This window comes from Notolabrus celidotus, chromosome 6, assembly GCF_009762535.1.
Source record: "Notolabrus celidotus isolate fNotCel1 chromosome 6, fNotCel1.pri, whole genome shotgun sequence".
NCBI lineage: Eukaryota > Metazoa > Chordata > Actinopteri > Labriformes > Labridae > Notolabrus > Notolabrus celidotus.
This window is the reverse complement of record NC_048277.1, coordinates 30,250,535-30,267,777: the sequence shown is the minus strand read 5'-3', so window position 1 is coordinate 30,267,777 and position 17,243 is coordinate 30,250,535. Positions and strand designations below refer to the sequence as shown.

General features: G+C 39.1%; 1 protein-coding gene across 1 annotated transcript in view; it reads left to right on the top strand.

The window, feature by feature from the left end:
• ptpn9a (protein tyrosine phosphatase non-receptor type 9a) overlaps window positions 1-17,243 on the top strand; it is a 31,339-nt gene that overhangs the window by 11,081 nt on the left and 3,015 nt on the right. Inside the window, exons 2-9 of the mRNA XM_034684842.1 lie at window positions 995-1,138; window positions 7,697-7,786; window positions 10,381-10,505; window positions 11,764-11,869; window positions 12,654-12,764; window positions 13,276-13,592; window positions 15,847-15,934; window positions 16,274-16,343. Coding sequence (XP_034540733.1) covers window positions 995-1,138; window positions 7,697-7,786; window positions 10,381-10,505; window positions 11,764-11,869; window positions 12,654-12,764; window positions 13,276-13,592; window positions 15,847-15,934; window positions 16,274-16,343 — 1,051 coding nt within the window. The remainder of the gene's footprint in view (window positions 1-994; window positions 1,139-7,696; window positions 7,787-10,380; window positions 10,506-11,763; window positions 11,870-12,653; window positions 12,765-13,275; window positions 13,593-15,846; window positions 15,935-16,273; window positions 16,344-17,243) is intronic.

Sequence of the window (17,243 nt, the reverse complement as noted above, 5' to 3'; positions counted from 1 at the left end):
TATATATGTTACTGCTGAAAGCCACAGTTTTTTTTAAACCTAACTAGAATAAAGTTCTAATTCTTGAATACTTCATGATGCTGTTTCTCATTTCAAGCATTTTCTTGAGGTCTTTTGAAAGTGCTGCAGACTACAGATTTAAAGAAATAAAGAATGAAGAAATGAACTTCTTTATCTCATTAAATGTAGATGCCTAAGAGTAAGCTTCACCGTCACCTTTTTCTCATAGTAGTATCTGCAGTTCAGAGTATGATAGCCACTTAATCGGCAGTAGAAATCCAGAATTATGTTCAGGAAACAAATTTAATCTAAATCTCTTTTCATCTAAATTATAATTATACCAAACAGAATTTGATGCCTAACAAACACTTTTATTAGTTTATCTTCATACCTGACATCTACTTGTGACTGGCTTAGCTGTCAAGTGTGTAAATGTCTGAGTGTGTCTCCCTGTCATTATCACGGCTTCATGTCATGAGCACCAGTTCAGCAAGATTCCATCTTGATCCTGTCTCTGTCGCACAAAGGAACAATTTCAACGCTCTTTAGTTTTACACTGAAAGTTTATTTTTCTATGTGATATTTATCTTCCTATGATATTATCTACATGCATGATGGTTGTACTTTTAAGCTCAACTATGGTCTGGGTTCTTTTCAGTGTCTCTTCATAGTGTCAACAAAGTGCCTGAACTTTTCTCAAGACAGCTATGGTTAAGAAAGGAGATGACTCATGAATAACTGGTGTCCATTTGACCTCCCCGTAGATTCTATGAGCACACTCAAATTGAAAAAATAGACAAATGCTATGCTTAATATATGAAACACCATCATGGATGACTAACTAGGCCATAAAGTTGTTGAATGTTGTGTGAGGCTGCAGATAACACTTCCTCTGAGGATGTATCAAGTTTAAAGCCCAGTTTCACTTCCTTCCTGTTTGACCCTTTCGATTACGGGAGTACAGAGTTTGTGACCACATCTGTGTCTGTTTCAGGCTACCAGGCAGTTTCTGGAGGAAATCAACAAGTGGACCAGTCAGCATGGAGTGTCACCATTGTCCAGGGAATTGGCCATCAAGTTCCTCATGGCTCGCAAGTTCGACGTCCTCCGAGCTATTGAGCTTTTCCACAGCTACAGGGTAAGAGGGCCGAGCAGATTTCACTCACTTTGAACTGACTTGAAGATTTTTATGTTTGCATCATGACCGTCTGGTAGCCATATTAGATATCTACATCTCTTTAACAGTCCCTGTTGAAGAACAGAGCAGCTTTTCCACATTAATAACATCACACAGACGAGGCTTATTGAATTTCTTTTTTGGAGGGATTTGAAAAGCCAGACATTTGCATTTTCTATGTCAGACCTTTACAGCTATACATTAAAAAATGCATAAAATTCAGCTTAATCCTAGAAGAGACATAGCTCATTGTTCTAAAAAAAACCCTTACCATTGCTTTTAACCCCTTGTAATTTAGTTTAACACTCTTAAATCTTTGTTGCTGTGTGGGATGTTTCAAAATGACATCATTTTTAATATTTTAAACTTTGTGTAGAAAGGACCGCCAAATCAGACTTGCAGAGTCAGTCCATTTTATTTCACTACTCAAGACACTTTGATCGTAAAGCTTTTATTTTGTGAATTTATTTTAATGTTTAACTTTTTACCTCTCAGCTTTTACTGTCAGTTTGCTTTTATTGTGTTTTTATTGTTCTTGTGAAGCACTTTGTTACTTGTATCGAAAAGTGCTATACAGATAAAACTATTATTATCATTATTATTATTACTATTATTATTATTATTATTATTATTATTATTAATGCAGTAGTGCAAAAAATCTGCAGTACATAAAGTGTCCACTTGAGGCTGGTTTGAAAGCCCATGGATCCCCATTAACATCCATAAGATAATATAAGATAAGATACTCCTTTATTCATCCCACAACGGGGAAATTCAAGGAGTTACAGCAGCAAACAAGAAGGTTTACAGTACAAGAATTCCAACAAGAACATATATTGAAAAAAAAAGTCCATCTCCAAATACAAAGATAACTAAACAGATATGAAAAAAAAGTTGAAAAAAGAACAACGAAGAGAGAGCAGCTGCAACAAGCAGCCACTCCAGCGGCCCTTAGTTATAATGCCCATCTTTACAGCAGAATAAAACGTGTTTACAACCTGGTATAAAAAAATATGTTTTGGTCTCAATCGCTAATTTCCTTGTTCTTATATACTGGAGGAGTAACGTTTTTTTTACTCCATTCTGAAGACATTAGCGCCATGAGTTTTCCTTATTTGACATTATAAGGGGCGTGGCTGAGTTATCTGACAGGTGGGCGCTATGTAGCTGTTTGCCAGGATGCATAAGGCCCACATCAGCTCCCCCACTTTGTCTGTTTCTACGTTTACTGAAAGTTAGGTTGTGTCAGCATTTCCAACATGGCCACCGCCACCGTTTGGCTTCAAATCCCTTCTTAGTGGCGCTGGTGGCCTAGCGATCTAAGCGCCCCATGTACAGAGGCTACAGTCCTCGTCGCAGGGGTCGCCGGTTCGATTCCCGGCAGGTCGACCATTTCCTGCATGTCTTCCCGCACTCTCTACTCACCAGATTTCCTGTCTCTCTTCAGCTGTCCTATACAATAAAGGCAAAAAGGCCAAAAATATAACTTAAAAAAAAAAAATCCCTTCTTAAAGAACCAATGGGTGATGGTCACAGAGACTATATATTTTATACACTTCATGATTAGATCAAGAAACAAACTAAATTGTGCCTGTCTACTTTAAGAGACTATTGTTGTACACCTCATGTTAAAGGTTTCATTTGTGTGCACAACATTTTGCTTGTGTCAACAGGTTCCACTAAAGTAAAAAAAAAAAAAAAACCCGGAGGCTGCTCATCAAACATTGCAAGGACAATATAAGTCAACAACAGGAAAATTCAGATGTTATGAGAGTGTTTTGAGAAGAGCTGATTCATCTCGAGCTATAACTCAGGCTGTAATGTGGAAAAGACAGTTTCTAATTTTAGAAACCAAAGTTAACAAAGTTATTACACCCACGCTCTTAATAAACCATGTTACCATGACCTGCATTAACTGTGGGATTATGAAACAGAAGTTATAAATTAGAGGAAACTTGAAACAGCTTTGTTTCTTGATGGTTTTAGTTTGACAAAAAGTAACTAATGTCATATTTTAAAGAGGAAGTAGAATCAGGACAAGGTGTAGTGCTACAGCTTTGTTACATCTGCCGCTCTCGGGGCATTTTTAATTCATCTGCACCCAGTTTGAAAAGCATTAAAATGCCATTTCAAAGTAAAGGTTAGCAGTCCAACATCACAGAGATACACACTGACCCCGAGGTGGAAGAGCAGAGGTCACACAGAGCTCCTTCACCCCGCCCACAGCTCAGCAACACAAGGCCTTTTTCATTGAACAAATGTTCTCAGAAGCGGTACAGAGCAACAGATCGCCGAAACAGATGCACTAAAAAACCTGGGGCCAGACACACAGAGCGATACACACGAGCAAACGCACACTGAATTATACACCCGGGGTCGGGGAAGCATGCAGGCTCATACCAGAGAGCTTTAAGCTTAGTAATAAGTGTTCATAGCTTGGTACAGCTGAGGTTAAGAGGTCAGAGTAAATGAGGAACGAAGAGTTTCACAGAGCAAGTTATATTTGACCTGCAAGAAAAAAAAAGGTTGTATTATTATTAATAAACACGATGATAGGAGTGAGTGTGTGTGGTGTGAGCATGATAAATCAAATAAAAGGTCAGATTTAAGTTCCTTTTTATATTTAATCTCTTATTAAAGGAACTTCTGGAGCCTCTATCTTAGTGTGAGGAGCACAAACACAATGTATCTCTAACATATTTGATCTTCTGCTTTTTGTTTCCTGTTTGTTTATTTTACTGTTAACTCGCACCCTTAGGACAGCCCTTAAAGAAAACACCCAAATGTGTTCTCATGAGACTTGAGCTATTTTGAAATGAGGGTTTTTACCTTTTTACAGCAGTTTGGGAATTGAATGACCTAAAAATGAAGCCTTAACTTTGGGCACACGGTAGTTTTTGGACAGTAGGATCATTTTAAAGTATAAACCACAAATTATTAGTGTGTAAGAAATAATATAAGTGCTTGTTTTACTGCCTGACCATTGCTTAACCAGCTGATCAACTAAACACCTCTGATTTGTTTATTTTCCTCCTGCTGTTGCGTTCAAATGCACATCGTTCCTATTTCTCTTTCATTTTGCATTCACAATAATAAAATCCCAGTGTCTTCACCTGTTGTACTTCCTAATAAACAGTTATTAGCTTCTCACTATTTCAATAATTTCTCAAATCAGACTTCTTATAAAGCGTAATTGATATTTGGGATCATTAAAAATGTTTCATCAGCATAATTTGATGATGTTTCCTACATCGTCCACGTCTTGCTAAGAGCTGGCTGCAGTCTGACTCAGCAGGGACGACTACCCTCTCCTTTCTTGTCTTTAGCGTGCCAGGCTTTTGCTACTGCTGTGGCACAGAACGTGTCTACAAATGAGGGTAACAGGTCTGTGTTAAGCTTGATTAAGTAGAGGGCACAGAGTGGCACCAGGTTACCTCAGGCGTTAGACCCTGAGTCCTTGCTGCAGTGGCTCCAGCTCTGACTCAGACCTTTTGGCTCTTTGGTGCCCCTGATCTCCCCTATTTCACTTTCATCTTTTCTTTCACTCCTCCCTTTCCTATTGACTAAAGGCAAAGGTCAAAGAGTAGTATTAAGGTGAAGGAACAACCCAAAAAAATAATGTCCACATATGAAGACGCAGCGTTGAAGGAGGTTAAAGTGGTTTGCTGGATATCTACAAAGATTAGCCGTGGTGGAGACATCACTGTGGAATAGATGGATTGATTTCTAGCTCCCACTGTGGGCAGCACATAATCAGATGTTCTTGATATATCCCTGAGGTAGCAGCTGGTGACATTAGTGATATCATTACCATCAAAATGGAAAAGGATGATTGCAATCAACTCTTCAGGGCTACGGCCTCAGATCAGACTGCAGGTCTCATTTAGTTTATGATCTGAAAATAACATTTAGATAATCTCATAATCAAGACCTCCTCTTATGAGCCACATAACCACCAGGGAGTGTAACATCTCATTTTTTCCCAGAATGATGTATACTGCTGTAAATGTCATTCTAGAGAAGCTTAAAGATACTAAATGGGATCTGCTCCAGTTTATCTACTGCATCGATGGAAAGTTCCCCAATGATCTCACATGGACTCTAATGACCTGAATAGCCTCAAGACATGGCAGGATTTAAGATAATTCCCTTCATTCACAGAGGTGGGTTCTTAATTCTGCAATGAAAAGTTTCCCTGCATAAACGCGGCTCATTAATGAACGCCTTGAATGTGACTTTGAGACAGATTAGTCTCCCCCCGCCGTGACACGGTTCATTTAACTTGGTTTAATGCTGCGTCAGCAACCAGACACAGGCCGGGTACACCAAATTCATCCAAATAAAGTGAGAGGGAAAGTTCTCTGAAAGGCTTTTATTTGGTCGTTGAGGTCGTACAGAGAGGCTGAGCTGACATTTGAACTTTTGACATATCTGTTTTAGTATCTGTACTGTGTTCATTTTACTGTAACAGCAGCAGAGGAGATCCAGACAAGAGTCTCTGTTTGTGAACGAATCCCTGATGAAGCAGAGCCTCTATGTGCAACAGTTTAACATTTGTATCTTATTCCAGCAGTGCATTCATATTAAACATAATCACATAATAAAAACTTTAATGGTGCACAGTTTTAATATTTCAAAGAAGACTGTCTGGATGATGGAGATCTGTGTTTAGCTCCAAGGAAATACTTTAACATCTTAACTGTCATTTAAAGACAAGATCTTTGAATGTATGTATGATCCCATGATCTGACTTATTTACTGTAAATCAAACATATTGAGTCACTAGAGGTCTTAACTGATCCACTTCTTCTGTCCTTCACAGACCGGAGATGATGTTACTGAAAAGGGAGGATATGAGTTCACATATCTAGAAGCCATTCTTACAATGGATGATGAGGGTCTCATCAAGGATGAGGGAAAAAAAGAATTTTAAAAATTAAAAAGGTGAATTACAAGAATAAAGTTATTCTTTTATGAAAATAAAGCCATAAAAGAATAAAGCAACACATTTATGAGAAGAAATATTTAAATCTATGAGAAAAAAGTTGCAACTTAACAAGAATAAATGCATAAATCAATGAGCATAAGGTTATAAATCTACAAAAATTAAGTTGTAAGTCTGCAAGAAAAAAGTTTTAAATTTTCTCGAAAGAATTCAGTAATTAACAAGAATAAATTAAGAAACTTAGAAGTGTAAATTTGTAAAATAAGGAGAAAAATGTGGGATTTTATGTGAAAGAAGTAATAATTACAGGTTATATTTAATCTAATCTAAAAAATAAAAAATCTTCAGTTCAAGTTGAGTTCTGGTTAGATAGTCACAAAATAGAACAGAGATCAGTCTGTGTGTTACGTTCAACTCCTGAGAAGTAAGTGAGAATGTAAAACCCACTCGTTTGAGGCTAGGAGCCTGTTAGTGTAGCTTAGCTTAGCAAAAGGCCATGAACAGGAGCAGACAGCTGTCTCTGCCATGAAGTGGAAAAAAACATCCTGTCATCACCTTGAAAACTTCTGTCAGACATGTCTTAAAGCTTGTTTGAGTCTTTATGAAAACTAAAGAAGAGTTGACAGTTATTTACTTTGTAGTCACCATCAGGTGGTCAGGCAACCAGCTGTGACTCCAGGAAGCCATGCTGTCCATGTGAGGTGTAGTAACGCACACAATCTCCCTTGAGGCCATAATGTGTTAATTTGACTCTTGATTACACACTGATTGAGGTTTCAATAAAACAAAGAAGATAAAGCCTGTCAGTTTGTTAGACATGAGAGGTGCTGGTAGGTCCATGTTCTTGATCCTCTGGTTCAGTGTAACTCGTCAGTGTCCAACATGTCCTTTCATTGTTGCGTCATCAATCATTGGATAAAGGTAGAGGCTGAATCTCAGCATCTTACAGGAAGGCATCAGGTCTATCTGCAGAGCTCTTATATTATATTACTCTGCCCTCTGGTATAATATAACCTTTATCTTTTTATACTCCTTAGATCAGATATCTTTCTTTCATATTAGTCTGCCATTACTAATAACACAGGATAGGTTTATATAAATAGATGCTGTTTCCATCACGTCTTCTCCAGTGAGAGGAAAAGTCTCTAATACGATCCAAACCCAGTGAAATCACTGCAAATGGAATTATGGGGAAGATATTTTGGGATTCATGACAGCTGCTTCAGGTGAAGGAGGTATATTCAAGGCTGATCCCTGTTGAAGTTTGTTTGAACTTCCCTTAATCCCAGTCTGGATCCCACATTATTTCAGAAACAAAGAAACCTCAAATCTAACAGTAAATGACACATCCCATGCTTTGGCCTCAGACCGAGTTCAAGAAACTCCCACACAACCTCCTCGGGGGAGGAATGGAAACCTTGAAGAGAGGGATCCTCCTGACAGGAAAAGTCAGGCGGATAATTGTCTATTGTTCACAGAGAGGAATTCACCTCAAAGTGACGCTCTGCTGTAGAGTTACTCTGCAGCCCTTCAGCTTCACCTGCTGTGATCTGTGCTCTGTTTTTTTTCTGCAGGAAACACGTCTGAAAGAAGGAATCGTCAGACTTCAGCCGCAGGAAGAACCTCTGCGCTCAGAGCTGCTCAGTGGAAAGTTCACTGTGTTGGTAAGAGTCTCCAGTAAATCTGCTCTGCATTTGTCATCCATGAATGGAACAGACTGGTGTCATGTTACAGAGAAATTAAAGCTCATTCAGGCAGGGTTACTACATCAATCAGTTAAGTTAATAGAAACAGAATGTTAAGATTAGTTTGATTCCCATATCCCAAATATACACTACCAGTCAAAAGTTTGGACACACCTTCTCATTCAGTGGTTTTGATTTATTTTACTTATTTTCAACATTGTAGTTTAATACTGAAGACATCAAAACTATGAAATAATCTGGTTTTGCCATAATATGGATTACAACAGTAGTCAGATAGGGCTATCCATTGTGTACTAACCCTACCTCTGAACAACACAGCTGATGGTCTCAAACACATTAAGAAGGCATGTCATTCTACAAATTAACTCTATTGAAGACTCATGTTAATTAGAAACCATTCCAGGAGACCACTTCATGAAGCAGACTGAGAGAATACCAAGAGTGTGCAAAGCTGTCATGAAGGAAAAAGGGGGCTACTTTACAGAATCTAAAATATAAAACATATTCTGCTTTGTTTAACACTTTTTTTGTGAATTAAATAATTCCATATATGTTCTTTCAAATTTTAAGAATAATAATAAGAATAATAATAATAAGAAGAATGATGCATTTTATTTATATAGTGCTTTTAAAAGACTCAAAGACACTGTGTAACTGTTAAAATCAATACAAGCAAGGAACACAAGTCAATCCAAATCAAACAAAACAAAACAACAGTACAATCACAAATTAAAAGCTTACTTAAAAAGGTGAGTTTTTAATAGAGACTTGAATGTTGAAGGATCAGAGTAGTTTTGGATATGAGTGGGGAGTGAATTCCAGAGGGTGGGGGCGGCTATGGAGAAGGCTCTGTCCCCCCAGGTTCGGTGCTTAGTTCTGTGAGGTGGAGACAGGAGGTTGGCATGTGAGGAACGCAGGTTATGGGAAGTTTTGATGTCTTTGGTATTAATCTACAGTGTTTCAAATAATTAAAATAAATACAAACCCTTGAATGAGAAGGTGTTTCCAAACTTTCCATAGATCTCTATTGTTCTCCAAAACCTGTTAACTTTTTATTGCATTTTTTTCAGCATTTCCTTTTCACCACAAGTTGACAAATTATCTATAATTAATACAAAACCAACAAAAAGAAAAAAGACAAAAAAAAAACAAGACAAAACAAAACATATAATAAGAAAAATGTAAGAAATAAATACAAAAAACAATAATAAAGAAAAATAGCATTCCTTATTTTCTCTGTGATGTTTAGAGGTTAACATATATCGTATTTCATGTCACAATATTACATTTCATAATGACGTTCATCAGACATAGAAGACAAATTAATTGCACATCGGATACCACAGTCACCTTCTCCAATCATTTCCAAATAAGGACCCCATATTGATCTGAATACTTTGGTGCTATTGTTGATTCTGTAGATAAGCTGTTCAAAGGAAGCTATCCTGGCCAGTTCATTTCTCCATTCACTAAAACGGATCTTCTGTTTTTGTTTTCCAATGTCTCAGCACGATCCTGAATCCTGTTATAAAAGCTAATTTCACCCAAATATACATTTTTGAGGGCAGATTAGTCTCCTCTGGCAAAATACCTAGAACACATAACAGAGATCAGTTTCTATTTGTAGTCCGTATAAGATCGTCCTCTTGCATTTCTGCGAGCATTGTTTGCATGCAGCTTAAAGGATCCATGTGAAGAGCAACATTTCCTCTCTAATGCAACACCAACGAGGAATTTAGAGCTTTTAAGGGTGTGTTTAATTGACTGACTTGAGCCAAGTGAGGTTTCCTGTGCCAGGTAAATTTAGCCCTTTGTTAGCCAAGAAGTAACCATAAAAGACGCTCTCCCCTTACACACACATACACACACACTGCCACTCTCCTGTGTTTCCTTCCTCTTTGACGTGCCAAAGTGGCATTGATGCTGCACATCCTCTTGTGTGACGTCTGACTCCTCCAGCCTCACCAGCGGGCTTCATATCCTGTCTGAGGTATTTTTAGACCCCACAGCGGAGAACACAGGCTTATTTGCTTACAAAGGACGTTTCTGTGATACCTTTGATCAGCAGCTTCATTCAGCTGTGCAGCCGGTAGTTTTATTGACACCAGCAGCTCTAAAAACTGATCCAGTCTGACATCTGGAAGAATAAGAAAGCTCAGAGACCTGCAGCATCATCATTGACAACAGTTGTTCCTCCTGCTGAATTGTTGACAGCCCCTTTTGGCAGCATGCCAGACACCAGAATATGAACTTAGGTGCCCCCATGTGGTCAGTGTTCATCCCTCATCTCTACAGAGCTTCCATTCAGCTGCCATGTCCCATTTTGAATGAATGCAAGGTGTTGAGTCAGCTCCACAGACGTCATGATTCATGCATCCTATCAGGACCTCATGACATTTAGTGATACAGAAACATAAAGATGGATTAACTCTCCTCACTGTCTAATGAGGAATCTGAAGTTCAGGTTTTGGGTGACAGTTTGTAAATGCTGGTTAACTTGTCACACTGGGTTGAGTGCTGCTGATCTAACCTGTTGGTTTTGTGTATTTCAGAGTGTTCGGGACCCCTCAGGGGCTTCCATCGCCTTGTACACAGCCAAGCTCCATCATCCAAACAAGACAGGCAACCATGTGGTGCTTCAGGCTCTCTTCTACCTCCTGGACCGGGCTGTGGAAAGGTGGTTTGAAATAGATATTCACACTTTTCATTGTTCATTCTATTTCACTTTCTTGACAGTAGTATTTCTGCTGTTTAGTTGTTTTTTTTTCTCTTTTCCTATGTTAATTCTTATGCACAAAACTCCTTGAAAAAAATACCTGTAAATACAAAAACTTGGCAGATCTTAATTCTGATTGTCTGAATAAAAAAATTGTAACACAACTTTTGCTCAAAGTTACCAGTGAAACATTATCCAAATACAATGAGCACTCATTTTTCCTGACATAATACATCTTGTAGAGGAATTGGAACCTGGTGCAGCATTTTACTAACCTTGACTATATATCATCTTACAGAGGTCCCACCCTCTGAAACAACCTCCCTGAGGAGATCAGTTTGGCACCTTCTTTATCCTCTTTTAAATCTCTGATTTGTTTAAATCTTTTATCTTCAGGTCATAACCTTTTTATCCTCCTTTATATCTCTGTCCCTTCTCGTTGCTCTGTTCTCCCTGCAGTTTTTTTTGCTTAAACTTTTAGTCATTGTCTTCCTAACATGTCCCATTTATTGTCTTTTAGTTTCTTCCTCATTTGTAAAGGCCTTTGTAAGATAAGATAAGATAATACTTTATTGATCCCCAGAGGGAAATTTGGTTGTGGCAGCAACACGGACGTAGTAGAAAGAGCAGTACAAGAATATAAGGCACAAATATAGAAAGATTGAAATAAAGTAAAAAAATAATAATAAAAAAAGGTAAAGAAAATAAGAATAGCATTATTACTATTATTATTATTACATATAATTATTATATACTATATAATTATTACTGATTTCAAAGAAGTTAAGATTTTCTTGAATCATGCAATAACAGATTGAATCATATGAGGACAGCCTTAACAGTTGTCCTTACTAACTCCTCTGTATTGCCTGTTGTAAGTATGATTTCACTGTGTATCTGGTTGTTGTTGTTGTTGTTGTTATATTTATTGATATTTATAAGTCAATGGATGATGAGGGCCATATCAATTAAAAAATAAAGAAAGACATTTCAAAAATAAAGTGGTAATTTCACATGAATAAAGCCATAAAAAGAATAAAGTAATACATTTATGAGAAGAAATATTTAAATCTATGAGAAAGAAGTTAATAGAGTAATAAATCTACAAGAATTAAGTTGTAAATCTGCGAGTATCTGGTGGTTGTGGTTGTTGTTGTTGTTGTTGTTTTAATAGTTATTTGACATGTTTGATTAACTCATAACCTTTGTCTGACTGCAGCTTTGAGACCCAGAGGAACGGCTTGGTGTTCATCTATGACATGGCCGGCTCCAACTACACAAACTTCGAGCTGGACCTGAGCAAGAAGATCCTCAACTTGCTCAAGGTTGGAACAACAGCAGCTGCTGCTGCATTTAACATATTTTTTATACCATGCACACAAAATATCAAGCAAATACTAACAGCTGGTAAAACTAGATGCTTGATTCAGATTTTTAAAAGCATTAGACGCAAGCCTATTATCTGCACTGAAAGGAATCAGTTGAATTGTCTTCCTCTGTTGAAATTGATCCCCCTCTCTTCCTGGACCAGGTAACTACATTACTGCTGAGTTATGTCTCTCATCCTGTTAGGCAGCAGAGAGGTGATATCTTCAAGGCCTGTCCAAAGGCCAGAATGAATGGCTCTCTGAATGAGTTGAGGAGTGTTATTTCATCCATACACCTCGGGGACTTAATCCTCCATAGAGCGGTGCTTATTTTGGCAGGTACAAGGAAGTATGCCTCCATCACGGTGATTTGTGCTTTAAAGATGGCCGTATGTCATCGGGAGTCGATAACATAGACAATTCTGCGGCCGCATCAAGAGCAGGGAGGTGTATTTCTGTAGCCGAGTCGTGTTCATATATGAAGACACAGAGTTAGAGAAGATAGCATGAAGAAAGAAAATCATAAACATTATAACAATCTGTCAGAGACTTCATAACGTGGAGATATGATCGTCTTTTAATGATGTCACTGGAAACTATAAGGTCATTTTCCCACTAAACTCAACAAACAAGCACATCATTGTCTTGATCGTGACCTTCAAAGACTAAATTAAATATACCCTGTTGAATCTGAGGGAAAAAAATTGTGTTCGTCATATGTTGTACTCTCTTTCTCCACCAGGGGGCGTTCCCTGCCAGGCTGAAGAAGGTGTTGATTGTTGGGGCCCCAGTTTGGTTTCGAGTGCCCTACAATCTGCTCAGCCTGCTGCTGAAGGAGAAACTCAGAGAGAGGGTAAATGCTTGTTTTCTAAGGATTGCACCATGTTGATGATGATACAGTGAGTGAGAAAGCAGTGCAGTGACATTGATTGTTGTAAGTGATCATTAGATTTGTAACCACTAATCCTGCCTGCTGTGTGGGATGTTAAATGCTGGAATAACTGGAGTCGATCAGCCCACCAAACGACTGTCCCTGAAGAACTTCTTTACTATGGAGTTCCTTAAAGACAGTCACCTCATGGCTGACTGTTAACACTAATTTTGGAGTACTGGATGCAACAAAGAGTATTATTACTAATATTGTTTCATTTTCTATATGTATGCAAGACCCCAACACATGTTGTTGCAGTAACAGCAGACAAAAATCAAGTACAGTCTGACATAAAAATGGGAAAAAAATATAGTATTTTATATTAAATACTGATATGCAGTGGCTCCAAAATTTTCAACAATGTGAAAAACATCGAATCTAAATCCCAAGTACATCCAAGAGACTGAGATTTGTTTACACGGTCTGCCTTCAGGTCCAGATGGTGAAAATGGCCGACCTGCGTCAACACCTCCCAAGAGACTGTCTCCCCCAGCACCTCGGCGGCCTGCTTCCCCTCGACTCATACAGCTGGAACCAGCAGCTGCTGGCGGGTCAGAACGGCCGGGTGGACCCAGTGGACGAGCTGGTGGGAATCCCAGTTGAAGATTCTTCTATTCACGTCCCCGGACCCGAGTCCATGCGCCCACAGGAGCTGCTGACGCACCTCGGACGGCTGCAGCGCTCGGGCATCCATCTAGAGTATGAGGAGCTCCGCAAAGAGCCACCGCCTGGAACCTTCCACTGTGCACAGTGAGTTGATTACCTTTGGAGGTCTTAGGACTAGCTTTTGACGCAGCAGGGTTTCATCACTTTTCAGTTTTTGGAAAAAGTTTCATACAAAGAACAAATTAATTTGTAAGGCAAGGCAGCTTTATTTGTATAGCACATTTCATACGAGGGCAACTCAATGTGCTTTACATTAAAACATTTTTGGAAACATTCAGACAAGCATAAAATAGCTCAATTAAAATGACAAATCTAATAACACAGAAAATAAAAGGAAAATTAGAATATATTAAAAAATAAAATTACAATTTGCATTTAAAACAAGTTAAAATAAGCTAAGATAGGAAGGCAGTGGCAAATAAAAAAAGTCTTAGTCTTTGACTTAAAAGAGGTGAGAGTTGAAGTGGACCTACAGCTTTCAGGGAGTTTGTTTCAGACATGTGGTGCACAAAGACTAAACGCTGCTTCACCATGTTTCATTCTGACTCTAGGGACTGAAAGCAGACCAGTACCTGATGACCTCAGAGGTCGAGATGGTTCATAAATTAGCTGCAGATCAGCATTGTATTTGTACTCTCAAATAGTTTTCCTCTATTGTTCAATAGGGAGTTAGCTCAGCTTCTAGCACAAGGGATCCCAAAGTGGGGGGTTGGGAAACGCTAGGGCGTCAAGAGATGTCATCCAGAATGGGTTTTTTTTCCAAAGTAATCTAAATGTATATATTTTACCCATTATTGTAAACAATGTCTTCAAAAATATTAGTTAAATTTAAAGGAAAACCTTTCAAGTAGGGCTATATAAATATTTAAGGAAAAAAGAATGTTGAAACCTAAGATAAAAACCACACACCTTATGTCCTGTACCTCTGCTTACATGTGATACAGTTTACTTAATTTGTATATATCTTCAGGGATACAGGAAACACTTTTTATTTATCTGCAAAAATGTGAAGTTTGATGAAAGATATATTTGCACTACACCTATCCCAATGTGGAAATTGATCTTTTCAGCAATAGCATAAAGAATTTAGTTTTAAAGGAGGTTAATTCTAGAAAAGACAAAAAAAAAATTCCAGAGGAGGTACTTTTATTTTTACTTTTTTGAAGTAGTTTTGGGGTGCACGGTGGTGCAGTGCGTAGTGCTGTTGCCTCACAGCTAGAAGGTTCCTGGTTTGAATCCCCGGCCGGGCGGGTGCCTTTCTGTGTGGAGTTTGCATGTTCTCCCCGTGCATGCGTGGGTTCTCTCCGGGTTCTCCAGCTTCCTCCCACAATCCAAAAACATGCTCAGGTTGATTGATCACTCTAAATTGCCCGTAGGTGTGAGTGTGTGCATGAATGGTTGTCTGTCTCTCTGTGTTAGCCCTGTGATAGGTTGGCGACCTGTCCAGGGTGTACCCTGCCTTCCGCCCGAAGCCAGCTGGGATAGGCTCCAGCCCCCCGTGACCCCTAACGGGATAAGCGGTCAAGATAATGGATGGGTGGAAATAGTTTTGGTTCATGGTGCTTAATGTCACAGTCAAAGAAATTATTATTTTCATGAGATGGAAAATTCAGTCTCTTTAAGTTGTACTGCTTTGTTTCAAGCTAGACATCTATCTGAAAGTCATACTGCTTTTATCACTATTTTCAGGAGAAAAACACAAAATGTATTAAAATCATAAATTGAGTTTTTTGTAAAAAAAAAAATCGGGGATTTTATTCCAAGGCCATATCTCCCAGCCCTACTTCCAAGGTTAGGATTAGGGGTTGTTTAAAAGTTAAACAACAAAAGCATCAGAAGCAGCAGGTTCATTCATAACAGCACAGGGAACACAGACACATGTGCATGTAGGTAGGCGGATTTTCTGCAGACCAGCTAAATGAAGTGTGAAGCAACATTTTATCACCTCGAGGAGTGGTCACAAGTCTTTGGCACCTATATTTTTGGGTCCCAGGCTGAAAAGTTTGGGAACTCCTGTTCTAGCACAATCATTTTTAAAGGTTGATTGATCTACAAAGATTAGTTTGATTAAAAAACTTCTTTGGACACATTTCAAGCAGAAGTTATGACCAGCTATTTAATGCAATGATTTACTGTCCATCTCCATCGTCTCGTACATAAAGTCCATTTGGATGTTGAACTGATGTCTGACTGAGTCATTTTAATATCCTAACTTTAGCTGTGAAACCATTATAACAAGAAATGAGACTTCCGCTTTAATATTTGAGGTTGTCACTGGTGCTGACTAACTACACCAGAGAGGGTCATCAGCCATTTGTTTTGTCTAATCTGTCCACAGATCTGTCTACAATCAGGAGAGGAATCGCTATGGAGACGTGCCGTGCCTTGATCAAACAAGAGTTCGTTTGAAACCCAGAAGAAACGAGGCAAGTACTTTTTAATCTTTTCACTACAAGTGTCATTCTACACAAAAGAAAAGGACAGTTTGACCAGTGAGCAGATCCTTTTGTGGTCTCTCTCTCTCTCGTCTGCCAAGAAATGTGGCGAGCTTCATCATTTTGAAAGGCCGACACTCTGCCAGGGTTCTGCTGGTCTTTGTCCAGACGGAGAGACAGTCACTGAGATCATTTTGTTGTGCTTCATCAGCTGCGCCGCAATCTCATTAGCTTACTGCGACTCTGTTAAGGCTTCTTTGAACTGACATGATGTGCTTATCATGAGCGAGGGTTATTAGAGTTAACGTAACTGTGATGTTGTTCCCACAGAGGTCTGACTACATCAACGCCAGCTTCATGGACGGATACAAACAGAGGAATGCATACATAGGTACACAAGGTGAGGAAGCGGACAGGTGTTAGTATTAAAAGGTATAATCAAATATTGATTTGTGTTTAGAGATAGATATAAGGACAGTAAGTGGAGATTTTTGCCAATAATATGAGTATTTTGCAAACCAAATGTCATCTACAAGTGAGGTTTGGTCATGAGGATCCGAATGTGTGTAGAGGCATGAGTTTGGGGGTTGTTGAAACCTGACGAGTCAGCTCAAGTTTGACCCTATTTACAGATTCTGCACAAAACTGTACTCTATGCAGGCACTAGGCTTTGTTTTGATGTCAGAAGTCTTCTGGTTTTAGAATAATTAGGACTCGTCCAATAGCGTTTGAGCTGGCATTGGCTGTTTGCAATAAGATAGTCTGTGAGAGCAAAAGGGGCAGAATGCAGTCTGTGATGCCATCTAACAGCTATTCAGCTTTAAGTGACATTTCCAGATATCTGTGAGCAAGTGCAGCTAACAATCCACTCTGAGATGTCACAACCCAATGCCAACTCAGTGCTAACTTTTGGGGGTGGGGTGGGGGGGGCATTTTTGCATCCACTGGATAGGAAAGCTGGAGGGAGACAGGAAATGTGGGGAACAGAGAGCAGGGGAAGACATGCAGCAAACAGCAGAGGCCAGGAGTCGAACCTGCGACCAATGTGACAAGGTCCACAGCCTCTGCACATTGGGCGCTCGCCCAGACAGCTAGGCCAACAGCGCCCCAGTGCTAGCTCCTTTATTAAAAGAATGCAACACACTGAGAAGGTAGTCATGACGCTTACTGATGGCTTCACCATAGGCCCCCCCCCCAAAAAAGTTGGCCATCACCCCCGGAAGCTGTATCAAGTGATAAACAATAGATTCAAATGAGACTTGCACAGGACTAAATGAAGGTGCAACACAGAAATGGATCA